At 40.0% G+C, this 27982-nt stretch overlaps 1 protein-coding gene across 5 annotated transcripts in view; it reads left to right on the top strand.

Annotated features, from left to right (window-relative positions):
* The first annotated feature begins 4420 nt into the window (after window positions 1-4420).
* Window positions 4421-27982, top strand: part of spata17 (spermatogenesis associated 17) — a 39799-nt gene continuing 16237 nt past the window's right edge. Inside the window, exons 1-9 of one of the 5 annotated variants that reach the window (XM_071490079.1) lie at window positions 4620-4639; window positions 5111-5200; window positions 5484-5568; window positions 6281-6362; window positions 7814-7864; window positions 10593-10696; window positions 16989-17112; window positions 21458-21697; window positions 27561-27682. In XM_071490079.1, coding sequence (XP_071346180.1) covers window positions 5492-5568; window positions 6281-6362; window positions 7814-7864; window positions 10593-10696; window positions 16989-17112; window positions 21458-21697; window positions 27561-27682 — 800 coding nt within the window. In that variant the 5' untranslated portion in view covers window positions 4620-4639; window positions 5111-5200; window positions 5484-5491. Of the gene's footprint in view, window positions 4640-5110; window positions 5201-5421; window positions 5569-6280; window positions 6363-7813; window positions 7865-10592; window positions 10697-16988; window positions 17113-21457; window positions 21698-27560; window positions 27683-27982 lie in introns of those variants that run through there. The other 4 variants (XM_071490077.1, XM_071490080.1, XM_071490081.1 and 1 more) reach the window with 4 other exon arrangements.

Genomic DNA, 27982 nt, shown 5'->3' with positions numbered 1-27982 from the left:
TTCTATAAAAAGGGTAATAATATAATAATAATAATAACAATTAAAAAAAACCATTACTTCGACATAAGAGAGACTTAGAACAAACTTTTTCAGCCACATTCACTAAAACCTTTGGTACTGTTGCATACTGGGCCTGTAGTCATACATGTGTCAAACTTGCACACCAGCCTAAAGTGCAGTTTGTCTGCCATCTGAAAAGCACTCTGTATTTCAGGACTGGTTTTGCAGATACTTTAGAAGGGATACTGTGCAAAAAATAGGAAAATATATAGTAGATGTGCCTACCTAGAGTGGTCGCACAATCTGTGAGTGTAGGTTTGGACATTGAGATAGAGATTGGAGATGTTATACTTTTATAATAACAATTTCTAGTTTGGCATATCAGTACATTTAGATTTCCAATCCAATGTAATGTTTGCAGTTCTTGCCTTGAGTGTCTACATGGAAAACATACAACATACTACATGAATCTGTGTGCACGTGTGTGTCAACACAGACAACAAAATGACAAATTGTTTAAAAGAAGAATGAGAGGAGTAATGATGGAACAATGATGCCACATGTGTACTGTAGCCCGTGTGTGTGTGTGTGTGCGTGTGTGTGTGTGCGTGCGTGTGTGTGCGTGTGAGAGAGAGAGAGTGTGGTGATGAATCTCTCATTGTGACAGTGGGGCCGGCAGCAGCGAATGTCCTTCTGGGTGGGACATATACACACACACACAGACACACTGAGACACGCATACACAGATGGAAACGACCACACTAATGGATCACCCCTGTCTGCGCACAATCCGCCACAAATAATGATGAACCACCCCTGCATTAAACTATTTTACACAATGCTCAATTCATTACTTCTCTCTCTCTCTCTCTCTCTCTCTCTCTCTCTCTCTCTCTCCCTCTCTCTCTCTCTCTCTCTCGCTTTCTCTCTCTCTCTCTGGGTATAGGTGAGCTAATAAAGGTATGATATTTCTCCTCTACCGGCACAATCATAGTTTTTATCCATTAGTAGGATATTAGGATGGGAAATGAGGAAAGGAGGGAGGGGATGGGATGGAGAGGGAAAAAGAGATGGCTTCAAATTGGTTTAAAAGCATTGCCACTGTAAAAAGTAACAGCAGCCCCAGGTGGAAAATATGAAGGATCAATTTGCATAGTTTTGGTTTAGAAGACCAGGGCTTCCCTCAGGCCTTTCTGAGCTCTAGGTGAGCTTCTGGACCTGGTTCTTCCCATATTTTCACTAACATTTAGTGTCACACAGATGACATCAGTTCAAACTACAAGTGTTTCAATCAATTTTTGGAGTTAGCACTGTGTGTGTGGTGGGGAATTTTAATTGTCTTAAAAGAAAAAACTGGGAAACAGGGCCTAGGGTGAAAATACCTTGAATGATTGTATAAAAAGGATGAAATAAAACTTGGTAGAAACAGTTTCAGCAGACTTATTTTGCTACCCTGTTCCGTATTTGTCCATGTTGTAAAGACTAAAATGAACAACTTAGAAAATGTACAGTATTTTATGTGTTCTTTTTTAATTAACATTACATCAATATTCAAAAATAATAGAATTATCCACAGACCCAGTAAAATGTACACAGTTAGTTATTAGGCTAGAAATGTAATCTAGCGTAAAATTGGCATATTCACATTGAAATGAGAGTCGGTGGATGTAAAAAGACTATAAGATGAAAAAGAAAGCACATACAATGTTTGGGTATTAATTGATTTGGGACAGATTGTTTGTGAACATGTACAGTTCAACACTTTTAAATACTGATCTACCACCACAAAGTAAGTTACAATTTTCTAATTTTCTAATTTGCAGATGATCTGAGCTGGCATGGGGCAAAAAACTTCCATTGTGATTCTGAAATGAACATTTTATTTTATGCTGAACGTAAATCTAATTGATTCACATGGAAAATTTCATCTGCTCATTTATCTATTTTTAATTACAATTCTTTGCTTTGTTTTGTTATTTTCTACTTAATTTCCTTCTTTTATTTTAAACTTTATTGAGAATAATTAATCAATAATAAGAAAGACATAATTAAACACATTTCACTTTAGTAGTGAAATGTGTGAGGAAATGAGGTGTTACCTTAAAAGTGTCTCGAGCTGTTAAGAAGTATGACAGTGAAGGAGACATGGATTTGATAGCAGCTGGTACACACCTCCTGTTTTGTCCAAAATAAATTTTCCAGCTTCACTTTGCTCAGTGTGGGAAAGAGGAGAAGAAAGAGTCATTATGGATTTCAATTAAGTGATCCCTGGGCAAAGAGGGATGCATCAGAGTGGGGGAATTAATGTGCTGCAGACAGATGTTTAATAATAATGGCCAAACTGGCCCTGCCGAGAAACACACATTCCATCCGCCGCACCCTACTGTGGCTGCAGGAACGCACAAGCACAGACAGACACACACACACACACACACACACACACACACACACAGACACAGACAGGCCCACGTACACAGACACTAACATGTAATCACTCATACACTGACACACTCAACAATGATTCATACACACGCACTGTGCAGAGCAGTGTATGACAGTCTCACATGTGCACTCACACATTCATTCACAGACACTGGTATCACCACTGGCGTGTGCATGTGTCTTTATGACCAGTGCTGGCCACAGCGCATATGGCCCTCATTTAGGAACAATGGGCATGGAGAATGACTCGTTGGATGAGCTTCCTGACTGTGAGAGGTGACTGGAGGCATGTTAAATGACATGCCCCGTATGGAGAGATGGAGTGAGAGACAGCGAGAGAGAAAGAGACACCGGGTACATATTGGTAATGCTGGATAAGGAAGCATTGCCTCAGTGAGCAACAAAAATGTTTTGATTGAGAGGAGTTAGAGGATGAAGAAAGAAAAAAGAGAAGCAGAAAAGTGGAGAGAACAAGGAAAAGTACAGAGAGAGAGAGAGAGGTGAAAGGGGGAGATATCAGAACAGGTGAGAAGGGAGGAACTGACTTGATGGAGGAGTGTATTACAAGTGTAGAGGGACGTGGAGATGGTGATGGTCTAGCTGGGTCTAGAAGTGGGTCATTAGACAAAGTGTAAACAGCATGTCTTTTTATGAAGTGCTCTCACTCTCCTTTCTGTGTTGTTCTCTCACAGATACACACCTGGTGACACCTAATCAGCGTTGTACCAGGACGAATGGCTTCCAGCCGTCCTTACAGTCTTGTCAAAAACAACACTTCCCTAAGAATCTCTCTGTCTCTCTCTCTCACACACTCACATACAGTCTTGTCACAACAACATTTCTCCGGTAATTACCAGGATGGCCTCTCTCCTGCCGCCCCTCGATGGATGGGCTGAGCCACCATGGGTTCACCCCTCCAGCCATAACTCTACCTAGGACGTCTCCCTACTGCTCTTCACCACTGTGGTGGCCCTCAGACAGCAAATTGGCCTCAGAGAAAGACAGAGAGACAGAATAAGATTCTCAACAAGCATACTGACTTACAGAGAAGCAGGCATGCCTGCACACAGACATGAAAGAGCACTGAGACAGATACACACATGGGAAACATTCATTCACTTTCACCATTTGTCGTTTTCTTGTCTCTAAGGAGTAATCTGTAATACAGACAGTCTTTTCCTCTGACCATTGGCCAGACAGATATCCTTCTTTGCACAGATAAAAAAAAGTGTACACACAAACACACATATACCCTGCTGAGGTGATCATTTTGACAAGTGAATATGGGTGAAGAGGAGTGGAGGAGTGGAGGACTGAAGACGATGGGAAATAGGGAAGGGAGAAATAAACTGATGACTGTATGATGAAGGGCGATAACGTCAGGTAGGGGGGAAAATAGATGAAGGAACGGACGGAAGAAGTAAGGCAGCTGGCTGATCAATACACAGATCTACAATCTGCATCCAGAGAGCAGGCATTTTTAAAGTGTCTTTTTTTTTTCTTCTTTTTTTTCTCTCCAATCCTTAGGCTATACTATTTACACTGTATTTTTGCATCAGTATGTATATGTCGATCTGAACCTATTAAGACGCCATAAGACTTTCTTTTGGTGAACTAAGGCCTTTAGTAGGATAATATGCGCTGGCTCGATGCTTAAGTATATCAAGACTTTTAAATGCATTAAAGTAAATTAAAATCTAGACGTAAACTATTACATTTTGTTTTATGTAAGTATTACCAAAGAACATAGAATGCTATTCTAGCTTTATGATTTTATGATTGCCAATATCGTTCTTTGGGATTGTTTTTTTGTTTGTTTGTTTGCTTGTTTGTTTGTTTGTTTGTTTTGTTTTGATTTTGTCTTTCTCTTTTTTTCTTTAGAAATCTATTGAGAAACATAGGACCCAAAAAGTAAAGTCTGAAGGGAAAAAATAGGTGCAAGTGTCCAAGGATCTAACCTCACAGATTAGATGTGTCAACATAAGGTAGATGTTTTTCAGACGAAGTAAGCATTAAAAATTGTGTTCTGAAGAAAGCTCTTATTTACGACATGACCCTTGAACGCATCTCTCGGACCCTGGGAAACAGCTGCGTTGCCAAGACAACAAGTAAACTCACGCCGAGCAGACATGGCGGAGCAACTGAAAATAAAAAGTGAAGCTGAAGAGTTTCAAAAGGAATACTTCCTCAGAAACAGGTATGTGTCCTATGCATGAGTACGTTTTTTTTCAGTTATTAAAGACCATTGTGTCTGTTGTTAAGCAGTTTGGCAGTCAAAGCCAAGCCATTACGATACATGCTAGCTGTACTTTATGCCCCCGTTCGGTAACCTGCTAACTAGTATGATATGTTTGTAGTAAACATTAAATAGCTGCCATTGCTTTTATCTGTTGTGCTGCCTTGCTCGTTACAAGGGCTTCATCTTCATATTGTAACTTGTATGCATCGGTAGTGGTGCCTTAAGGTAAATAATATGGTCGTTAAACAATAAAACTTTATAGCACCTGCAGAGCAAATATCACATGGGGCTTACATCCAAGGTGGGCTTTGCACGTACCGATATTAGTGGTATTTGTTTAACATATTGAACGTTTCATATGCTACAACACAATGAGCTGATGTAGCTATTGCACACTGTTTTCTTTTTTATCCGTCTTGTGTGCTTTAGCCAAGCTGAGGAGAACAGACAGCGGGAAAACCAAGCCGCCATCCGGATTCAGAGCTGGTTCAGAGCCTGTAAGGTGCGGGCTTACCTCAGGTATAACGTGTGTGTGCGGTGGGTGTGTGTTCGTATAATGAGACTTTTGGTACTCCTTTGTGTGCCACAGGCAAAACAGAATACAAGTCTTAATATTTTATATACTAATTTGAGGTTTGCTTTTTCCTTTGGGGGTTGAAAAACATTCAGACAGGACTCAAAGTGTTAATTTCAAGGGAAACCCTGATACTAGCTCACTCCCATAATTATCCCACTTCTAGAGCTTTGCAAATGGCCTGGAGGAATAAATGTCGCTTGCACTCTGTGCCCCTTTCACACCCAGAGAAATGAATGTCTCTACTCTGTGCCTGTTCCTGTGCTGTGACCCCAGCACCATTCTGCAGGGTCAGCAGACAAACTTCCAGACAGTAGGTTAATTCAGATTACTTTAGTTAATTGATCAATGCGTTAAGTGGATAATTAGCAACAATTTTAGCTGCCTAAGTGCAACTCTGGGGTTGTGCTATACCCACTATAAGCATTGATTTTCTGGGCATATAAATGGCCTTTTGGAAATTGATGGCCTCATTGGAGGCAGAGAATCGCAGTGGACTTGCATTTAGAGTATGTTTGAAGATGAATACAAATGTGTGCTGCTGACTTAAAGGGGGTGAAAGGCTCATTGGACATGATCGAAAAGCCTGGAGGACCAGAAATGTTCTGTGTGTGTGTGTGTCTTTGTGAGAGCATGTGTTTGTAAGCATAATGTTTCCCTGACCTTTTTAATTGAAGTCCTTTACAAACTATAATTTGTATGCAGAGAATGCCTCTTTTCTTTATTGTTTTCCACCGAAAAGAGATCTCATTTTATTACAGCAGTAGCTATGTTAGGGTTATATGGTGATTTTTTAATTTTATTTCCAGCTCTCTGGTTGTTTCTAGGAAATTTTAATTTTCTTGCTTTTTAGGTTCATGGTTTTTTGTACTCAGTTTCTCAGAATAAGCAAACAAATGCTCAAATAAAGTAACACAATTTCATTTACTTCCATCTGTATCTAAATAACTTTCTTCAGTGTTTGCCTTCATTTCTAATACTGAAAAATATCCATCCATCGTCTTCCCAACATGACTTTATTACAGCCATCTGCACAAGAAGGCAATCATTATACAGAAGATATGGCGGGGCTTCACAGCAAGGGCACGTTTCAGACAAATGGTGAAGGTAAGCAAGCGCCTGGAAAGGCTATAGATATATTGATTATGTTATGATAGCATGCATTAGAATTCAATTGCTATATTCCTAAGTCCATGCGTCTGACCTTAAGAAATATAATTCACTCATTACACATTGGGAAATTAGCACTTAGGAAATATGATGCAATATGATAAGGAATTCCATCTATATCGCAACTCCTGGGATGCATATAGAAAGAGTGTGGAAAAGGAAGAGAGGGAAGGAAAGAGTAGAAGTGTGTGTGGTGTGTGTGTGTGTGTGGTTGTGTATGTGTGTGCTTTAGTAAAACAAGGCCCCATTTTCAGCATATTGCCTCCAACTGCTTCTTAATTGAACAGATTGTTGATACCGGATCCAATACCCAGCACTCTCACGTATAATTTTCCCCTGGATTGAGTTTTGTAAACGTATCACAACAAGCTATTTATCATGCCTGTAAATTGACTGTTTGTTAAAGCATAACTGCCAGCCGCCGTTTGGGAGGCGTTCAAGAAATGGAAAGGGGGGTTGTATGGGTTGGGGGGTGAGGGGTGTTGAAATAAACGATGAAGGATGTGTCACAACACACATATGGGCTAAAAAGAGGCTGTTTGGTCTCATTTGGAAACAGACGAGCACTAATTTGAATCACTCAAAATTGCCACAGTGTACTATTTTGAATTAGCTCCGAAAGATCCTCCCCTCCTCTTTCCCTCTGTCTGTCTTTTTCTCTCTCACTCTTGCGAACCTTATCATGTGTAATGTGACGTGCACAAAGCCTCATCTCAAAACATCAAGCTGAATTTACAGCCCCCTTTCAAGTCTTTGTCTTCCTTCCCCTTCCACTCTTCCCTCTCTTCCCTGTCGTTATTAATAAAGACATGTTGAGATATGAATCCCTTTTATGGCCGACTCTCCAGTTTGCTCCTGAAATGTGCCCCCAGTGGTCGGCCGGCACGTTTGGTGTGCGGTGGCTTGTTGAGTGCGCTGCTGAATATTCTCTGGCCTTTTGTTAGTCTCTTCTGGCAGCACTGTCATTGATTATGAAATCCAGAGGAGAGCGTTTGGCCGTCATACATCTCCATTAGCTCACTGCTTGACTACCATAGATTTTCTTGGCCCTTGTCTGCGTCGGTGTATTAAGAGAGTACCGTTCTCCCCTTGATACAAAGTCCCGCTGACCACTCTCTCTTTTTCTCTCTCTCTCTCTCTCTCTCTCTCCTCCTTTCTCTCCCCCGTTTTCTCTCCATTCCTCTGACTTTTTCTCGTTTCTCTTGTCTCTCTTGCTTTCCCTCTCTCCTGCCCCTTTCCCTCCTCCCTCCCCTCTACAGTGGCCCTATCTGTGCTGCCTCTGTGCAATGTATTATGTATAAAGAGCTCTTTATCTTTGACGCCTGCTGTGGACAGATCAGAGGGCTGGGAGACAAGGTGTAACGCCATCTTTTCCTTTGTGTTCACAGGCGGCATATTTTATCATGAAGATGAATTTCTATGAGGAGATGGCGGTCAGGGTAAATATCACCACAGTGTCTTATTTTAGCAAATGGAGTGTCGTGGTGGGGGAACCTCTGTTTCTCTGTGTGTGCTGTGAATGGGAGGCCCATGAATAAGCAGCCTATAAGCACTTCATCACACCATTTTATCATAACAACTTCTTTAATCTTACATGCAGTATATTTTTCTTACTTTTTAACATGTGGCATTGTGTTGTCCTTGCACAATTTAATTTGCAACATAATTTAAGCCAATTAGAATTAGTTAGTCTAAGTATAACACCATTGTCCACATTTCATATATAACTTGAATCCTTATTGTGTTCATTCATAGAGCTTGGTAAGATGCCTGCTCGTGAATGCTATCCTATATCAATACCTGTTTTTTTATATTAGTCTTAGCAACATTTATTTTATTTTATTCATGCCCATCAAATGCTCCCTTTATTCTCCTCAGCAACTACTACTGTGCAACTCATAAATCATAGCACTGTGGCTGTGACTGATGCTTTGGCATTTTTATGCAAGGATATTGCACAGAAACCTTATATTTTTACAATTCCATATAGCCTACTCTTTTGGCTAACAGTTTCATCCTGTCTAAACCATTAAAAGGTTTTATAGTCCAACAAAAAAATCCACTAGTATTTATTGAAGAGTGTGTGTCACTGTCCTGTTGGCCGGAGTTGGTTACATTATTTTCATATTGGTGGAAAAGCTTGGAAACTGAGGGCTTTAAGTTTTACACTTTATAGAAACCCAAACAAATAAAGCTGACCACCCTGTTGTTTCAATAAATGTCACATTACAGGAGAGACATGGATCCAGGAGTAGTGTTTGACTCAGTTGTATTAGGTCATGGGGTGAAAGTTTAGGGGTGATATCACCATGTCAAGCAAAGTGGAAGCTTCTGAAGTTAGAGGCCTTTATTAGCCATATAAAATAACCATGGGTTGCTATAGGAAGCAATAGGAATTTTAATGGAAAATGAAATGTATGTGAAAAGGGAAGCAAAGTGGCTAAGTGCTTTGCAATGGAACAGGGTTTGAACCCCACAAGGGCTAAATGATGCTTTTCTATGCAGAATGTGTATTTTACTCTTTGTGCTTATCTGGGTTTTCTTTGGGTGCTCCAGTTTTCTCCCACCACAAAAGACATATATGAGGATATTAGGAAAACTTTTGCCACTGCCCTTGACCAAGGCTTTGGCCTTAGAAGTGGTGCTGGTCCCTTGGTGCTGCACTATGCACTGCCCACTGCTCCTAAAGTGACACCATGGGACAAATAGAGAGAGAAAAATGATCTGGGCCGATCAATTAAATGTAACTTAAAACGTCAGAATAGTTACAAAAAATAATAAAAGGGAATAGTGAAAATATATCTAATAACTGAACCTAGACCAATCTTTTTTATGATGCCACCTGTTTAAAGACTTAATGACAGAGTATGTTAGGATTTCTTAGATGTTAGGATATCTTGCAAAATATTGGCAGGATTGTGAGCAATCCTCTGCAATCTCAGGCTCTCAGAATCTCTCCTGAATAATTGGCCTTTTGGACAAACCAAAGCAATAGTATTTGTTCATGTGAATGAAAATGAAATTGAGAGAGTGGGAGAGATAGAGACCCTGTGCAAAAATAAATGAAGGACATCTGTACTCACAGACCATCCTTTGCTAAAGAAATATTCAATGTGTAAATTGAGAGAAAGAGAGACACAAAGGGAGAAACAATCATCTCAGAATCCCCTTGTGACATTTTCTTTGAATCAATTTGGATTCTATTCTTTTTTTCTCTCCCCTCCTGTTGTCTTTATCACGGCGTGGTAGCTAACAGAGGATAATGTATTAGGGCCGTAATAGAAACCAGTGTTTACATGCCGCACCCTGGATTTGTATTAGATTCAACAGCATTGATTTCACTAGTCAACAAAGGTCAGCAAGAACTTGGGAGGCGGCAATTACTTTATTTAAAATTATCTATTGACTGGCAGATCAATGCTAATTCTCATTTTGCTCTTTGTTGTTTTTCCCCATCCACCACTCCTTCTCTTCTCTCCTCTTCTCTCTTCTCATAGTGTGATTATTCTTTTACCTGCCATTGTTTTAATCTCCTAATTAGTCTGAAGGACATCCGCCCCCTTGCTTTAAAATGGTCTAGTGGTGTATGTGGGGGTGTGAGCTACCTGCTAGCAGCCACCACAATCAATGTGGACTGATACAGTTAAACGTATGAAGCTGTGACAGCTGTCTGTTCCACCTTGGACTGTCCCTCCATCAGTCCAGGGTGAAAAACTGCATGCATCTTTATACAAGGTTTAACATTTTTCTCCCATATACATATGTTAATATGTACTGTTTTTCATGGGTCCGTCACAAGTTGAAGTAATGAGAAGAAGCATTGGTAAGACGGTATTTAATATGACAGAAAACAAACTGAAATAAAACAACGTCTTTGTCTCTGTGACTAAGTTCTATGCTGGTATTGTTTTATTTGTCTATGTTGGAGGGAAAAAAACAAAAAAAAAACAAATAAACAAGCAAACAAAAAACAGAAAAAATTAAGAACTGAAAAAACAGTAACATCCCCATGACTGATTAAATTGGTTTTTCAATTTTAAAAAGTTAGTGTTTAGTGTTAGTCACTGAAATAATTGATTTCTTTCATATTTGTAAATAATTAAGCATCAAAATTACCACACTACCACCTTCTGAAGGAAACTTCTGTCGTGCTTTTATCCCTCGCAGATCCAGCGGAGATGGAGAGGATTCTTTTTGAGGAAGTATATCCATAACTTCTATGCACGCAAGAGCTATCTGGAAGAACTTTCAAGAAAAAATGAACTTGTCAGGTAAAATAGCAAAACATGATTTTGAATATGAGAGAGCAGACAGTTTGACATCAATGCAACTGAATGAATGCTGCTCCTCCTTTGCTCCAAACAATAAGTTATAGAATATTGCTATACTGTCCCCCCGTGGCAGTATAGCAATATTCTATAACTTATTGTTTGTCTGTAGATTGAAAGGAAAGGAAATTGTTGACCACGATACTTCACTACTTTTCCTGTTTTTTCCACTTCTCTCTTCTGTACTCACTCACTCTGTCTCACTCTCTTTCATTTACCCTTTATGTGCTTTGTTAAAATACATTTTTGCCCATGGTCTACATAATGAACAGTAATGGAGTCAGCTAGTACATGTCAGTCCAGATGAATTGGTCTGATTTGTGTGAAGCTAATTGGTTAAAAGGTGTACTTGTTTACCCATAACCTTAAAAAGTGTGTGTATGTGAGTGAGTGAGTGAGTGAGTGAGTGAGTGAGTGAGTGAGTGAGTGAGTGAGAGAGAGAGAGAGGGAGGTGTTGGTAAGATCTGTACTTGTGTAGTTGTTACCTTAGAGGAAGAGAAAAGGGACAGGAGAAGCGGAAAGGAAGAGTGAAGGAATGAAAGAGACTGAGAGACAAAGAGATGGAGTGCAAAGAAGAGAGAGAGAGAGAGAGTCCTCTAAAATGCTTGAGGCTAAGAGTGAGGGAAGTGAACGATGTGAAGAAATTAAAAATTAGCCTCTGATTTGAACCGCAGCTCATGCATTAATAAAACATCCTGTGCTCCAGGGCTTACTGCTAGAGATACGCCATCTTTTATTTTTGACAAAAAAAAAAAAAAACATCACGTTTAGCTAATAGTCACATTTTTAATGTTGCTAATATATTTTACCAGAAAATATCTTTAGGCCTCAGCTAAAATTAAATGTAAATTTGTTAAAGTGCTCCTTGGATCACTGACTTCCCCCCTCACTTCCCCACCAGCATTCCACGCTCCTTCCCCCTTTTAGAGGTAGGGGGGACTAGGCTGTTGAAGTCCATTAAAGAAGTGTTGTCGCTTCAGTTTTATACCAGACAAACACGCACAACTTTGGCAAATATTCAGATTTGAGTATTACACCAATGATAAAAGACGTAACTGGCATAATTGTGCTCATTATTTCTTCAGCAAACCTGACTATAAAGTACATAGAATGAGCATTTCCAGAACTCATAGTGAAAATAATTTATGTATAATTAGACCAAAAGTAACACAACTTTTGCAAACTTGTAACATGATAACCATTTAAAATAAACACTATATTATATGCCTTGGGCGAATCAGCTTACACACTGCAACCAATAACAATACCATTTGATATTTGCATTTTTATTTGGACCTTTCCTAGACAAACAATAAGTTATAGAATATTGCTATACTACCCCCCTGTCCATATTGACAACAGTTATGAATTTAGACTAGATTAGACAAACATGGAAGTGAATGTGATGTCATTTTACTGATTTGGTTGTATTGTTTGACTATAAATTGTCTGACATTCCCAGTCCCTTGAGGCACCCCCTCTCCACACACACACACACACACACACACACACACACATACACACAAAGTCCCTCCTCCACAGTGGTTTCGGATGTTGAGGTCATTTCACTTCTTCAGTTAATCACATGTTTATTTAGTGCTACTGGGGTCACGATCAATTAACGCCTTGCCGGCATTTATTTAAAATATCCTTTCTGTGTTAGCCACGGAGCCCTCCGATCACACGCTGCCTGATCACTCACCTTGCAAAGGTCTACTTTTTAATCCACCAGCATGCTCCCTCCCTCTGTAAGTCTGTCTGTCCAACCCGATGTATAAATTATTCAAAGTTGGACTAATGGTCCCCATTTAGCACAGGCTGATCGGCTGTGCATGGTAATGATATAGGAGAAATACATAGACTACCGAACCTCTCTGACTCTGTGTTTCAGTCTCTCTTTCTCTCTTGTGACAGATCTCCCCAACACAAAACCATCTGTGTCATTTCATTTGGTACAGCATCCAGCACATACATGCTACCTATACTACCCTCTTCGAACCCCTGCCCTCACTCCTCTCTCCTTCAATCTGTGCCTCTCTTCTGTCTCTTTCTTCTTCTCTTTCTCAATCTATTGTGCTCTATATCTTTCTCTCCCTCTCTCTCCACCACCAGTTCACTGTGCCTCAGTGTTCATCCTCATCCATCCTTCTTCTCCTTCTGCATAGCCTAATGAAGTCAGGACCCCAGCGCGGTCCCCACTCTGCCACAGTTTTCCTTGATACCCCAACAATTTATCACTTTGTCAGGGAGACACTTAAAGTTCCTGGGCTTTAATAAGGGCATGCAGTGGGAAGATGGGGGCAATTAGGAAAGCGGAGCAAGCCCGCTTTGCATATTTACTAAATGTGCTGGTGTCATCTCTGCCGCCACCAACACGGCCTGTTGACTACATGAATTATTCCTCTATCTGCAATAAACAGCTGGGTAATTATTACTGCCATAATCAGATAAATAATTCTCCCTGTGATGTTGCAACAACACGGCAAAATCTTTTAACTTATCCTAAAGAGAACAGAAAAAAAGGAAGCTCTGGGAGAATTTACAAACTCTGCGTTGCTAGGCTGAGCAGCACTAGAGTTTTTTGTTTTTTTGTTTTTTTTAATTCTTCTCTTCTTATGCTGTAGTGTCTCTCTTTCTCTTTCTACTTTTTTCCTTTCTCTCTTTACTCCAGCCTTCTTCATTTCTCCCTCTCTTGTGTCCCTCTCAAGGACATTCATGAAAGGAGAGCTGCTATGGTGGAGAGAGTGCAGGCCTGCCTGCACGCCTGCCCCACAATCACTCTCCGCCTCTGTGTGTCAGTCTTTCTTTAACTGCTCTTTTTTTCTGATCCAGTTTGGGTGGAGACAAGTTCACTCCTTCAGTCTGATTGGATTTGTATATTCAGTTTATGCATGTGTGTGTGTGTGTGTGTGTGTGTGTGTGTGTGTGTGTGTGTGTCTGTGTGTCTGTGTGTGTTTCTGGTGTGTGTGTGTGTGATGAAGAATAATCTGGGTTCTATGCTCTCCATGCCTCTTTAAGAAATTACTTTTGAGAGTGAAACACTGGAGAAAAGTATTGAAAATGTATGAAACTGAAAGTGTTTTTCGTTTTTACACTATTAGAAATATTGATATTGGATAATTTCAACACTGGAATCATTGTTGCTTCCACATGTTTTCTTGGCACCAGTTTTACGACTTTAGTGAACTGGTTAATCAATCAGTCAGTCACTTAAATGGAAACGGTGTGTTATGAGGGTGTTGAAAGCTCAATACATTGAGCTGGTCACTGTTTAAATTGACTAGCTGGCTACCCCCTCCTTGCCAGCTATTGAATCATTTAATTGGAGCAATTAAACAGCCAATCAGGTCAAGTCTCCATTAAATATTTAAACCTGGCCAATTAGCTGCTCTGGTGCTGGCCTAGATGACCGCAGGTGTGGCCTGCTGTCCCACAATGCCTCACTCTCTGATATCCCATCAGCTCTTGATGCCCCATTGTGAACCAGGGAGTAAATAATTGAGGAAGAAGTGAGAACTCTAGCTGTGCTATATTAACCATTTAAATAAGTTAACAGTCCAGGGTGAAAAAGGGCAGTTAGGATTTCAGTTATCTGAAAGTAGTTCAGATATGCTTGATTAGCTTGTCCAACAGTTCAGAAACCATAAAAAGTAATCTGTAGTCAGAGTGCTTATGCTGCTATGCTGCGTTATATGGTATTCTTAGCACAATAATCAATCATAAGTGAGTATGTAGTACAATGGAGTATATGCAATAATATATTGAAACATGATAATGTGTGTGTGTATGTATGTATGTATGTATATATATATATATATATATATATATGTATATGTTTGTGTGTGTGTGTGTGTGTGTCATATAAATTCATGCCTCTCAGGCCTAAAGATCTTGTTCACTTCAATATAACAGCTTAAATTTTGAAAAGCCAAAATTGTATTTGAGTGTCTGGTAAGCTGTTACTATTGTCAGTTATTCATATTTAAGGTGACATCAGGCTGCACTGGGCTGTGGAGTTCCCAACAAAAAAATATCAAAAAAGAGAAAACCATGATGGTAACAAGTTTGTGAATGTTTATTTGATGTCTTTGTCAGTTTTTCAAAAAAGCAATAAGGAGCAAAATAGCACTGATGCATCGCTGAGATTCAGTAATGACCTTAAACAGCAGATAAGTTTTATGGAATTGTTGTTTCCAATGATTGTATACATAAACTCACATTTACATTTTGCTTTCCAACCATTCCAAACCACGATTATCATATTTGATAGCAATATAGTGAGACAGAACAATGTCTGTGTTCTCAGTATATAATTGATGGTAATTGAAGCTTTCTTTCTATCTTTCTTTCTTTCTTTCTTTCTTTCTTTCTTTCTTTCTTTCTTTCTTTCTTTCTTTCTTTCTTTCTTTCTGTCAAACACACATACACACACACACACACACACACCCACAAACACAGAGGGCACGTGCCGCGTGCCGAACAGGGCTAATGAGGGTTGTATGTTGTGGCGGCTGGTTGGGTCGACACAGATCGAGGTGCCTTCAGCCGTTACAAATCTGTTTGGCTTTTGTCCACTACACAGCAATTAATAACACTGGGGATGGGGGCAGGGAAGCAAAGGTCACCCATTCACCCTGACACACACACACATATGGACACAGACACACATACAAGCAAAAGTGTGTGAACACAAAACACCAACATTGATACAAATGCATACACACCGATATAATCACACTTAAACACTGGCAGCTCAGATACACACAAATGTACGAAAACTGGTCCTGACCCCTGAAAGCATTGCCAGTCTTTTTTGAAGCCAGTATTAATGCATGAACCAACAGAAATACACACATATTGTAAACACACATGTGCACCAATTGGTAAATGTCCCACAATAAACCAAAACTTTATATTTTACATTAATAAGTTAGCCAGGTGGACAAATAGAGGCCAAGGAACCTCTATATTTACAAACACACAGGCACACACAGACCACACACACACACACACACACACACACACACACACACACACACACACACACACACACACACACACACACGCACACAGACACACACAGAAATGCACCCTGCATCCATACACATTCTTAAATTACTGTGCTTAATATTACATAAACACACAGAGACTAATTTAGATCTGCTGTCCCCCCCCCCCCCCCCCCCCCCCACACACACACACACACACACACATACACAAACAGTGCTCTGCATATTTCATTTATTTTGTAATTTAATCTGGTGCTGAGGAAGGAATGAGAATGCAAAGCCAACGAGAGCAGTGTTGTGATTTCTTTTTAAATGTCAGTAGGCGCAGAATGTGTTAACCTCACATTACAGACACACTATGAATATCCTGATTTCTCTTTGGAGGTTTGTAATTGAAAACAGAAGTTGGGTAGAGAAAGAAACAGTAGAAAGACAAAAAAAAGGAGGGATAGGAAAAGACAAAGGGCTGTTGATGAGCTATGACTAAACTCTTATTGGTATTGCTCTTGTGGAATTAGATTGGTTCTACTCTTCGCCTTGTGTGTGTATTACCATGGCATGTGTGTTTTAGTAATTGTTTCCAATTCCCTTTTTAAGTTATTACCCCCTTGTAACAATAAGGCTGTGTGACTGTGGAATGAAATTGCTGTGTATGGGCTTTTAATGCATCCCATTTAGCCAGCTTCACTTAACAGATGTTGCAGACAGACCTGTCCTGGCTGCGGTGATGAAATATATCCATCATCCTCCCACTTACAGCCTCTCGTGCTCTCACTTTGCTTTTTTCCCTCCATGCAGTCTCATTCTCTTGTTTTTCTCACGCTGCTCCTCTGTCTCTAGGTCTGTCCCAGTGTCTCTTATCATTTGGAATTTATTTATCCATCCAATGGGAAATCAAATTTGTGACTAAAGGCTGTGCACACTAGCAAGTTTACATTGTGTACAAATCTTTCATCTATATAGTTTTAAGATATAAGGTCAGCTGAATCTCCAGAGAATATGCAATGTGACAGGTTTGTTTGATCTGAAAAATGTATCATTAAAACATTAGTTATATGGTTGTTAATGATGTAGAGTTGAATAAAAATTAGGGGCAATATGTCATCAATAATCATCAGTCTGCAAACATACATTATATCTGTACAACATACCATTAGTTTTAGTGAAAAATATAGAATAAACATATGTTGGAATTTGAATTGCAAAAATATTTGTTTTCCCTGCAGGAGGGAGTTGGACGAACTTGAGGAACTCCAGAGGAGAGAGAGAAACTGTCTGGAGATGATAAAAGAGCAGACAGCCAAGGTTTACCAAGCTCACCGGTTACACCACCTCCTCAGTACAAAGCAGGTTGGTTTACAGGAACTCAAACAAACACACAATCTCACGTATTTGATGAAGAGATGACTATGATTAGACCAATATTTGACCAGAGGCAAATGCTAAATGGTTGTTCCTTTTTTACTATAGCTACATAAAAATGGTTCAGTCAGAAATAATCTGCATTATAATTAATTTTACTTAATGCCTCCATTCAAAAGCAAGTTCAATCAGAAAGCATTATCAAATGTCAAGGAGCTTGCATCAGCAGAGTGTCTACTACAAACAGTAGCAGTGACATGATCATATTTTCAACTTGCAAAGCAGCACCAATCACTGGCCAGTGAAAAGCAGTTACCAGTAATGATAGCAGTGTTATGAATGTGGTCTGTTGCGTGAAGGAGTGTGTAGTGAATGGTATTTTAGGAGATAAGCGGTCAGTGATGCAAATCATCATATCATGCTTCGGCCTGAACTGTGTCTACAAAATTATATAAATATATATATTTTTACAAAATGTATACATTGTTTAATTTTGTACAGATAATTCTTCAGTCACTTTTGAAGTAGTAATTTCAAATTTCCTACCATTAAACTGATTGGGAATGATTTCATTTCAGGTTATTCCATTATAGGTAATTGCTGTTCAATAAATGGATCCATCCATCCAAATGATACTCTATACAGTGCAGTGAGCATTTTATCTTTTCAATTCTATCACACATAGTTAATAGTTAAGTTAAACAACATACACTCCACTGTAATGCATGTACAGTGTTGTTGAGGCTGATAACTTTGAAAAACACACTATTTGTGCTTGAAGGCTCAGATTCACCATCAGTATTTACAATAGGGTTGCTTTAATACTACCATAATTATACTGATAATTAACAATTATTTAGTAATTCCAACTGTATAGTTGCAGCTAATATACAGTAGTTGTCAGAGTGCTCTTATTTCAAACCAATATTCACTTCATAATCCCAGTGCAATATTGACCTTACTTTCAGTCGTGAACATGGATGAGAAGTAACGTCAGATAACACTTAAACTTTGTATAACAAAAGTTAGTGCATGTAGTGCATGCCTGCCCATACTCATGTGTACATTTATGTGCATGCACAGCTAAACATGCCGGGACTCACACAGGCAATGAATTACAGCTAGGAAGTTCTTACAGGAACTGGCTAGAGAGAGAGAAACATCTTCTGTCTTTCCTTTGTTAACATAGGTGGGCTGTGCAGTTTAGTTGTGTGTGCACACATGAGTAAGTATGTGTCCTCATGGCTTTTCTGATGTGCTGAGTGGATTATTTTAGTGCTTCCCCTGGCACAGGTGTGCTTGTGTGTGTGTGTGTGTGTGTGTGTGTGTGTGTGTGTGTGTGTGTGTGTGTGTGTGTGTGTGTGTGTGTGTGGCGTCCACGCATCTCTGTGACTCCCCACTGGGATCATAATGAAGACAAAGCACACTGGTCACTGTTGATTCAGCACCACCACTTCTCTTGCTCTCTCTATCCCTCTCTTTCTCTCTCCTTCATGCCTGTGCAACCAGCATCGTCATCATCTGTCTCACAAGCTTTCTTCCTGCAGGTATCCCATGTTCACCTAAGATGCTCACATACACACAACTACTAAACATTTTAATATGAATATGGTGTACGCTGGACTGCAGTCGATTTTGCATTTTGTCACATCATGTTTGACTCTACAAATGCTTTGGATTGGCTGTGTACCCATATGTTAATTGTTTTTATCATTTTAAATAGAATTAGTTGGGTATTTTATGAATAATCAAGAAGGAAAGCAAGAACGCAAGTAGAAAAGTTTGTCTGTTCTTCCCTGCCCTCTGTCCATCTCTTTCTCTCTATGTATCTCTCTCTCTTTCTCTGCATATGGCAGGGGACTCTTTCCCTTCGTAGCTCTGACCTTGTCAGCAGTGAATAGATGGCTCTCCCACACAGTTCATCCTTCCTCACTTCTCGGACCCCAGCCCACACACACACACACACACACACACAGCTTACCAAAAGGCCCCAAGTCCCTCTGACAGAGACAGAGAAGGTGTGTTCCTGGGGTCAACATCATTGCTCTTCCCGTAGCTAGGTTGGTACTTTTGGGCTTGCATGTGCGAGTGTGTGTGTGTGTGTGTGTGTGTGTGTGTGTGTGTGTGTGTGTGTGTGTGTGTGCGTGCGCGCAGGTGTGCATGTGTGTCGTCTAGGGGTGGTGAGATTTACGTGTGTGTATGCATTTGGGTGGTGTGTATGTCCCCAGTGGTCCCCAGCCGTCTGTCCCTTCCCTGTTTGAGGTAGATATGTACACTCATCCCTATTGCATTTCATAGACTGCTTGTGAACACTAAAGAAATGTCATTAGATACACAGGAATTTCTGATAGTGAGGATTTTGTGTAAGTATTTCATATATCACATACATCACACTTAATTACTTAATTACAGTCATGCAAATACTGTATGGCCTAGTGTAAAAAGCTTTGCTTATTTGCCATTTTTTTTAAAGGGTTGGGGCCTTATTATTTTCTTTGAAGCTCTTAAAGATGACTGTGAACACAAAGGAACAAGTGCACTACTGTAGAAGGAGGAATACAGTATCAGTATGTGGAGTTGGGGCAAGCTTCAGTAATTGTTCTCTATGTGGAAAGATTGGCAAGGCACAAATATACAGCACTCAAAATGTTCTTTCAAGGACACACATAGTCCCATTTTTAAAGTTGAGTTTATGTTTGTGTAAACACAAGTCATGTCTCTTGTCTTAATTCAATTATGTTAAAGTACAAATACAGTTAATTGTAGTAGAATGTATTCCATTATTATTGATTATATTAATATCTGTTATCTCTTATTTGCTGCTGTGATTTCATATCATATTAGTGTAAAAATGTACACAGTACTTTTGCTACTCCAAATGTTCATAGAACAGCAGTGGTTTGGCTGCTTTCATGATCGTATCAACTGAGAATGTCCCACAATACTTGTATAATCTTTTATAACCTGAAATAAAGGACCTTATACATTCTGCAAGTTGCTGTGGAAGGCATTATTGGAAAGACACACCCATCAATCTAATCATGTTGTAACTCTGGCTTAAGTACATTAAAATTGTATTTTGAAAATATGTTGATTTATCAAAGTGAAAAAGGCAAAATTCAACATACATTTAAAGTTTTTGATGTTGCAGAAGTCTGCATGTGTGTCTCTGCTGACTAGAGTCAGGAAAATTGCTCTAATTCTAAGACATGGTCCACACATTGTCACCCAATGAAAATAAGGCATTAGCTCTTCAGGCAGCCTCTTAACTTAGAGACCCATCAATAAGAAATCAGCTGTTATCCAGTTGTGTCTATAACCCATGGTTAAATGAATCATGCTCAGTGGAGTTTAATTAATTTCTCCCCATTCATTCAACACTTGACATTTACATCAAAAGTATTCATGGCCTAATAATGAAACATTTACTAATTAACCAGTCTGTTAATATGTTATTTTAAAAAGAGTGAGGTTTGGGTCGATATAGTTGGAGCAATTTCCCACTTATGCCCTTTTTCTCTCCTCTCTCTCCGCTGTCCCAGTCTTTTAGAGTGGCCTAAATAGCAAGCAGTGTTATTAGCATATAGAGTAGATACAGACTCCTCCAACTCAAAGCTTTGGTCTGGTAATTAACACACTGGCAAAAGGATCACTCTGATTTGAATAATTATTACTGAGGCTGTCTGTGGCAAATCTCTACCCCACTTCAGAACAGGGGAGGCAAAGTTTTGTATGTGTGTACATGTGTGCATTTGTCCTTTTGAACAAAATAGATTTAAGACATGTATGATGCTACATCTGAGACAGATGCAGTTATCTCTGTATTATCTTTTGTTATCTATCTTTTTGTGTGAAGTGCACACACTGAACTAATCCAGCCAAATAATAATCCTGGAAAAAGCCTTTGGTTGGCCAAGAGCCTTTGGTTTTCCCAAACTTCAAATGGATTTCAAGATGTTTTAGTGACTAAGTAGTTAAACACCCAGGAGTACTTCTTGGTGCCTTGAAATCCATGCCACATAACTGCAGTGTCCTTAGTTTGAGTGTGAACCTCTGTAACATGTCATCCCCTCAGCTTTCTTCTTCTTTCTCTGATATTTTCGCTTGCAGTACATTGTTATTTAAAAAATAAGGAGCATTGAATAAGAGTATTGTCCTCATTGCCAGTCAGAAATACATGTTTGGATCTAATTATATCACATTGCTCATGCTGATACTCTGTCTTGCTCAGTCTCAGTTTCTCTATAATAGAGGGTTAACCTCTCCCTCTCTCCATCCCTCTCTCTCTCTCTCTCTCTCCCTCTCTCTCTCTCCCCCTCTCTCTCTTCTTCAGTGCCCAGGGGTCTTCAACTCTCCATTCAGGCCAGCCCCCCATGAGACAGAGCTGCTGCTCAGACAGGTCAAGTACCATGCCCCCACCAGACTGGCCCCCAGGGGCAAGGCTTGTCTCTTGGGCATGCCTGACTCAGCTGCAAGTTTCCCTAGTAGCCTTGGATCCCCATGGATCAAAACCACTGGAACCTTCTGCTTCTCCAAGCCCATATTACCCCCCATTGTCAGCAAGAAACAGCAGGTGAGATGGTCAAAGGTAGGAACATGTCAGACATAAACAGGTGGAGACATGTGGGAACAATATAAATGAGAAGCTACAGGGACATGTAATGTAAGGTGGGAGACTGAGAAAAGACGGAGGAATAGAGCATGCAAAAGAGGTGAAAGAGAGTATTAGTTTTACAAAGTGTCATACTAATTATTAGAGCTCCTTTTCTTTCGGGGGGCGGGGGTTCTAGATGAAAGCAGAGATCCTTTAAAACTCCTCTCATGGAAGAGTGACATCATTAAAACATGGCAGACAGCTCCCTCAGGGGATACAGCACAAAGCCATTTAGTGACTATATTTCAGTGAGTACTGTCTGTGTGACTGTCTGGCTATGTGTTGCTGTCAAGTGTTCGTGTACCACAGTGTTTGAGTGTATCAACAGTGAGTCCCATTAGGGCAATTATTTCAAACTTTTACCTTGTTTATGATTAATGAACGATAACTTTGCTGCTTATTGGTTTCTCTCATTTTTGACCCATGCATTCTTCATATTTCACATTGTGATTGTATTCCAAGTGATTAAACAAATGTGTGGTGTTACCACTGGTCACGATCCATGTTGTATTCACCACTGGTAGTCATGACTGATAGGACCCAATCAGGAAGCCAACGTTGGTGTCTACATTATCGTTTCCAAAAATCTTAGTTTCTGCTCGTCCAGACCACAATGCACCCTGGAGATTTCAAACTAAAATAGGGCCAGCAGGAGTTTTTGGGGGCTCGAAAACACCAGAGTGGTGTGGATGCCAGGTGTAAACATAGCTAAAGTGATGTGTTTTAAAACTAAAATATATTCGTGTGGATATAGCCTGAAGCTCAGTGTTTGTAGTCGTGTCATCTATATCGCCTGAACATCAACTAAGATGAACGAACATGAGGCATTATTTTTTTAAGTGGACAGTTCATGAAAGCACATTTGGGGAACCAAATTAACTGACATGGACAAGATTAAGTGGGTGTCATATCCCATACATAGCTCTCATTTGTGTTCCTCATACTTATCCAACCAGTATCATCCATGCTGTGACACATACACAAGGACTTATTTGTAAATTCAATGAAATTCTGACAGTTTATTGTATTATATTATTTATTTTTTGTATGCATTGAGCCACTGGAAGAGAATATCCAATGTATAATATGCATTAGTTATTATTATTCCTTCTTGCTATCTGTTGGATGTTAGTCCAATATTCGCTTGCCTTTTTGGCTGGACCACAACAGCGGGGCCAGACCTGTAACTGTAAATGTCCATGGTTGACTGATTGACTGACTGATGGAGCTGGGTTATCCAAGTTACACCACTTGTTGACCGGCCGAGTGTTGGAGTTTCCCCATTGGCCATTGCTCTTACAAAATGAATTGGCACAAACTGTTTCTTTTGTTTACAGCCAGCAGTGTTGCCAATATAGTCAAATCTAGTGACTTTTTGGACAAACCTTAGCTCCTTTGACAATCACCAGTAATGAGTGAGAATCACAGCACCACTGTTGTCTTTAACTTATGTGAATGGTGATTTTGCAGTGCAGAGCAGCAGCTTGGAATGGCTTGAGCTTGTAAATGGCTAGCAGTCAGTGGCTTAACTGCTAGTCAAAATGTAGTCTTAATGGGCCATGTTCACTGTTTCATACTTGTTCCTCTGTCTGACAACAGAAACAGAAAAACGTGAATGTAAATGAGGACAGCTTAACTGGGAATTCAGATGTATTGAAATACTGTATATGTGAGAACAGAGAGTAGGAGAGAGGCTAACAGATAAAGGGCTGAAACCAGCTGACACTAGGCGGAATGCAAATACGATGCAATGTTGTCAGTTTTTCAATCAACGGGAGCTGTAGATGGCTTCCAGGGCAGGTAGATGTCTGTTGGTGATCTTCTGGGCTGTGTTGTTGACTCTCTGCAAATCTTTTTATCCACTGCAGAACTGTTGCCATACCACACTCGTATCCCATGTGTCAGGGCACTCTCCTTAGAGCAGCGGTAGAAGAACAAGAAAGACACTAGCAGCTGTTGTGGCATGTTAACTTTCTTAGGTGTCCATAAAAAATAAAGTTGCTCTTGTGCCTTTTTGTGTGTGCTCAGGACCCTGAAACTTGAGACTCTTCTCTGTCCATTCTTTCTCCATCTATATACAGTGGGAGATGGTCATCATGTTTTCTCCTGAAGTCACTGATGAGGTCCTTTGTTTTTTGGTGTTGAGTACCAAGTTGTTTTCTGAGCATCAGCTTTTTAGCCTCTGTACCCTCTCCTTGTAAGTGAGTCCTTGCCCTCAGTAATCAGCCCCACCACTATTGTGTCATCTGCAAATTTAATGATTGTGTTTGTGGTTTTGTATGCTGTCCTAGGTGTACAGAAAGTAGAGGAGGGGGCTCAGCACAGAGCCTTGTGGAGCACTTGTGCTGAGTAACAAGGTGGAGAACTGGTGGGGACCCATCCTGACTGTGGCTGGTCTGTTAGGACAGCCTTTATCCTAAGGTAGATGTTGTGTTCAAAGCCTAGGTGACAAAGCTTGGAGACCAGTCTGCTGGGTAGGATGGTGTTGAATGCAGAGCTGTAATCCACAAACAACAGCTGTGCATATGCTACCCATTGTTGTAGGTGTTGCAGAACAGTGTGGAGGGCAATGGCAATAGCATCATCTGTTGATCCGTTGGCTCTGTATGCATATTGATATGATGAGCAGCAGTCTGTCCAGGCACTTCATGATTATTGGTGTTAAAGCAACTGACTTGTAGTCATTAAAGCAGGTTATAAATTTCCTTTTCAGGACTTGCACTATTTTTGAAAGATTTTAGGCATGTGGGAACAATGCACTCTGCCATTTATAGATTGGAAATTTTTGGGAACACTCCAACTATCTCAGCAGCACAGGCTCTGAGAACCTGTCCTGGAACTACATCCAGACCAGCTGCTTTCCGTGTGTAAATATTACAGAGTATGCGTGTGACCTCAGCAGACTGTACGATAAGTGTCTGTCTATTGTAAGCTGTAGCTGGAGCAGTGGGCTGTATACTTTGCCATGCACAGTGGGGGTCTGAGTTGTCAAACTGACTCTCAACCCTTTGCTTGTAGGCTGCCTTGGCGTCTCTGATATTGTGGAGCTCTATGTTGCCAGACTGGAAAACCATGTTGCCAGCTTTTAGCAAGAGTTTGACAGTTTAGGTCATCCATGGTTTGTTGTTTTAAAAAACACAGATGCCTTTTGTGGTGGTGACAGAATCTACACAGCTTTTTATGTTATGTTGTCTTCATCTGCTAAGAGGTCCCAGTGTAGTTAAAACATTGCTGTAGCTGCTTAGAAGCTCCCTCAGGCCGTACTTGTATATCCCTGGTAGGTGGTTTGACCGTGTTGATAAGAGGTTTGTATGCTGGAGTTAGAAACAGGGAGAGGTGGTCAGATTGGCCCAGATGGGGGAAAGGTGATGCTCTGTACTGTTTAATGTTGCTGTGCACATGATCAAGTGTGTTTTTTCCTTTGGTGGGGCACTCCTCATGTTGATAAAGTTTTGGGAGAACAGTCTTTCTTGTTTGAAGTCGTCCACTATTATAAAGACTCTGGCAGGATGGGCACTTTGTTGTTTGCTAATGACAGTTAGCAGATATCTCAAAGCTGTTGTAATATTAGCATCTGGTGGTATGTGTACAACAGTGATTATGGCAACTGTGAATTCACACAGCATATAGAAATGGTGACATTTTCTTTGTGAAATAATCCAAGTCTGGAGAGCAGTGGTTATCAATAACATTTACATTGTTGCACCAATTATAAATAAAACACAACCACTGCACATCGAACTGATGTTTAGTAGTTCATGTCAGCTGTATGATATGTTGCATACGTTGCTCTCAATAATAAATTAACTAAAAGAATACTAATAAAAGAGTGCCAGCACCATGAGTGCTGAGTTGCTGGGTGTACATGCATCGCCATCTTGCGTAGCACGTGTCAATGTAGCTATGTGATTTTGTGCATGCATATGTGTGTATGTTAATGATTTGATGAGGAGCCATTTCAGCATTTGTGTTATTTACGCTCTGTAGCTCTTTATGGCAAAGTGCTTTCCCTATTATTAGTTTCTAGTAATGTAAAACATAAGTGAGCAGAAATGAGGCGTGGATTTGTCTCATTTTATTAGCTGTACTTCACACACACGCACACACACGCACACAGACAGCTGGCTGTAGTTAGAGTGAGTTCATTAATGGTGTCAGGAATGTCTCCTTGCACTGACATGGAGAATACATTATTTATCTATATTTATAGATGTCTGTCTCTCTCTGTCTCTGCCTCCCTGTGCTTCTTTGTTTTGTATGTGTGATTAGTGCAGGAAGTACCCCCCCCCCCACCCACTCACCCACCCACCCCCTTCCCTGGTGTGATAACTATCTAGTGGTGATGGATAAGGTTGAGGTGCTGGCTGTGGAAGTGGTCAGGCCAGGCCACCGATCCCATGGCGATAGGAGCAAGGACAGGGTCCCTGTCCTTCCCTCTATCTCTCCCCCTTCATCCTCCCTCCTTTTTTAACACCAAACAACAACTGAAGGTCACCTCAAACAAAGCAACAACATTTAAGTTAATCTGCACTACACAAAGTTTACACATCATTTGCAGAAAAGAGTATACATACATCCACAAGTTATACAGTAATGCACGTTTAGAGGAGGCAGTAACTTGTCCTTCTTCACCAGACACCTAAAAGTTTCAATATTAATTCGGTATTTGTAACTGAAAAATGTCTTTGCATGTCAGATTATTAGCATTTCACACAACTAATGAATAGTGAAAACAGCATCCTTGCTACTGGTCCAGAACTAGAAAGTATAAATATAATTTAGTTGGAGTTGGAATCATTTTGCATTTACTCTCAAAAGTCAGTAACCCTTCTATTGGATATGTTTCACATGTATTCAATGTCTTTAGTGCAATTGTTCAACAATCACGATGAAGTCTTAAGGGGACACAAGAGGGGAAGTGAGGTTAGGCATGGAATGGTACAAAAACTTATTGCTAAAAATTACTTTTCTTTGTCTTTGCAACTTTGATATATCAGTAGACATCAGAAACCGATCACTCCCGGGAAGGAGCCACAATGTCAAGTAGATGTACAAGGAATAAAATGACAGACAGCTGTTTCAAGTTTAACTGACTTTTTGTGAGACTGCTCCCAAAAATCTGTTAGGAAGTTGCACATCAGTTACATTTCATGCAAATACAATTGAAGCACTCAAAGAAACAGTGTCTTTTTTTGCATACAATATATACATATGTATGTATTTTGTATTTTCACAATTAACAAATCACAACAAATGATTTTAATCTGTTGGAGCCTAATATAAATGATGCAGTAAAACACATAAAAATATAGTTGCTTGTTATTTTTGGAGCATTAAGTAAAATACATTAAAATGTTTTTCTTTTTTTCACGAGACAAATCCCAAAGAAATGATAAGTAAAAGCATTAAAAGGGGGAACAGGAGAAAATCTGATTAAACCACTTGTCTTTGAGGCCAATCAGACAAGATAATAAATAAGCAGCTCAATGTGTATATGTGTCCTAGATTTTCTCCATATCTCTATTCTCTCTCTGCATCCTTCCCCTTTAACATACTTAATTTAATTTTTCTTCACTCTATTTTTCTTTCTGTCTGTCTGCTTCTCTCTTGCTCTCTATGTCACAGGAGGAGGCATGAAGTGGATTGGCCTCTGGTTTTAGCACTAAGCCATATCTACATGGGAGAGAGGGATCCGGAAAGACAGAGGTTGGGTGTGAAACAGAAGGATACAGTGATCATTATCTGATTCTTGTGTCTGTCGCTGTGGATGTGGTTATTACAGGGTCTGTTCAGAGAGCCAGGGGAAGTGTGGGAGCAGCGTGTACATTGTCCTGACCTGACATTGCATCTGCAGACCTCTTACACACACCTGGAGGAGGCCCAGAACCAGCTACGACAACACAAGTACGTAAGATTCAACAGTGGGCACATATACACACACAAAAACACCCACACAGAAAAGTAGACTATAAAAGCATTCTCATATACACCCACACAGACATGAACATAAACTATAAGTGTCTCATAAAAGCTTTTCTTTAATTATACCATTATATTATTATATTATATTTTTTCTTTCATATATGGCAAGGCATGCAGTACATGCTTGTGAACACATACACAAGTAAGCACACGTATATTGTATGAACTCAATGCGGTCACTGGCAAATTCATGCAACATTAAGTAGCAAATGGACATATCCT

The sequence above is a fragment of the Trachinotus anak genome, unplaced genomic scaffold (genome assembly GCF_046630095.1).
Source record: "Trachinotus anak isolate AG129_WGS33_773 ecotype Australia unplaced genomic scaffold, CSIRO_AGI_Tana_v1 ptg000011l, whole genome shotgun sequence".
In the NCBI taxonomy this organism is placed as follows: domain Eukaryota; kingdom Metazoa; phylum Chordata; class Actinopteri; order Carangiformes; family Carangidae; genus Trachinotus; species Trachinotus anak.
This window is presented reverse-complemented; position numbering and strand designations above follow the sequence as displayed.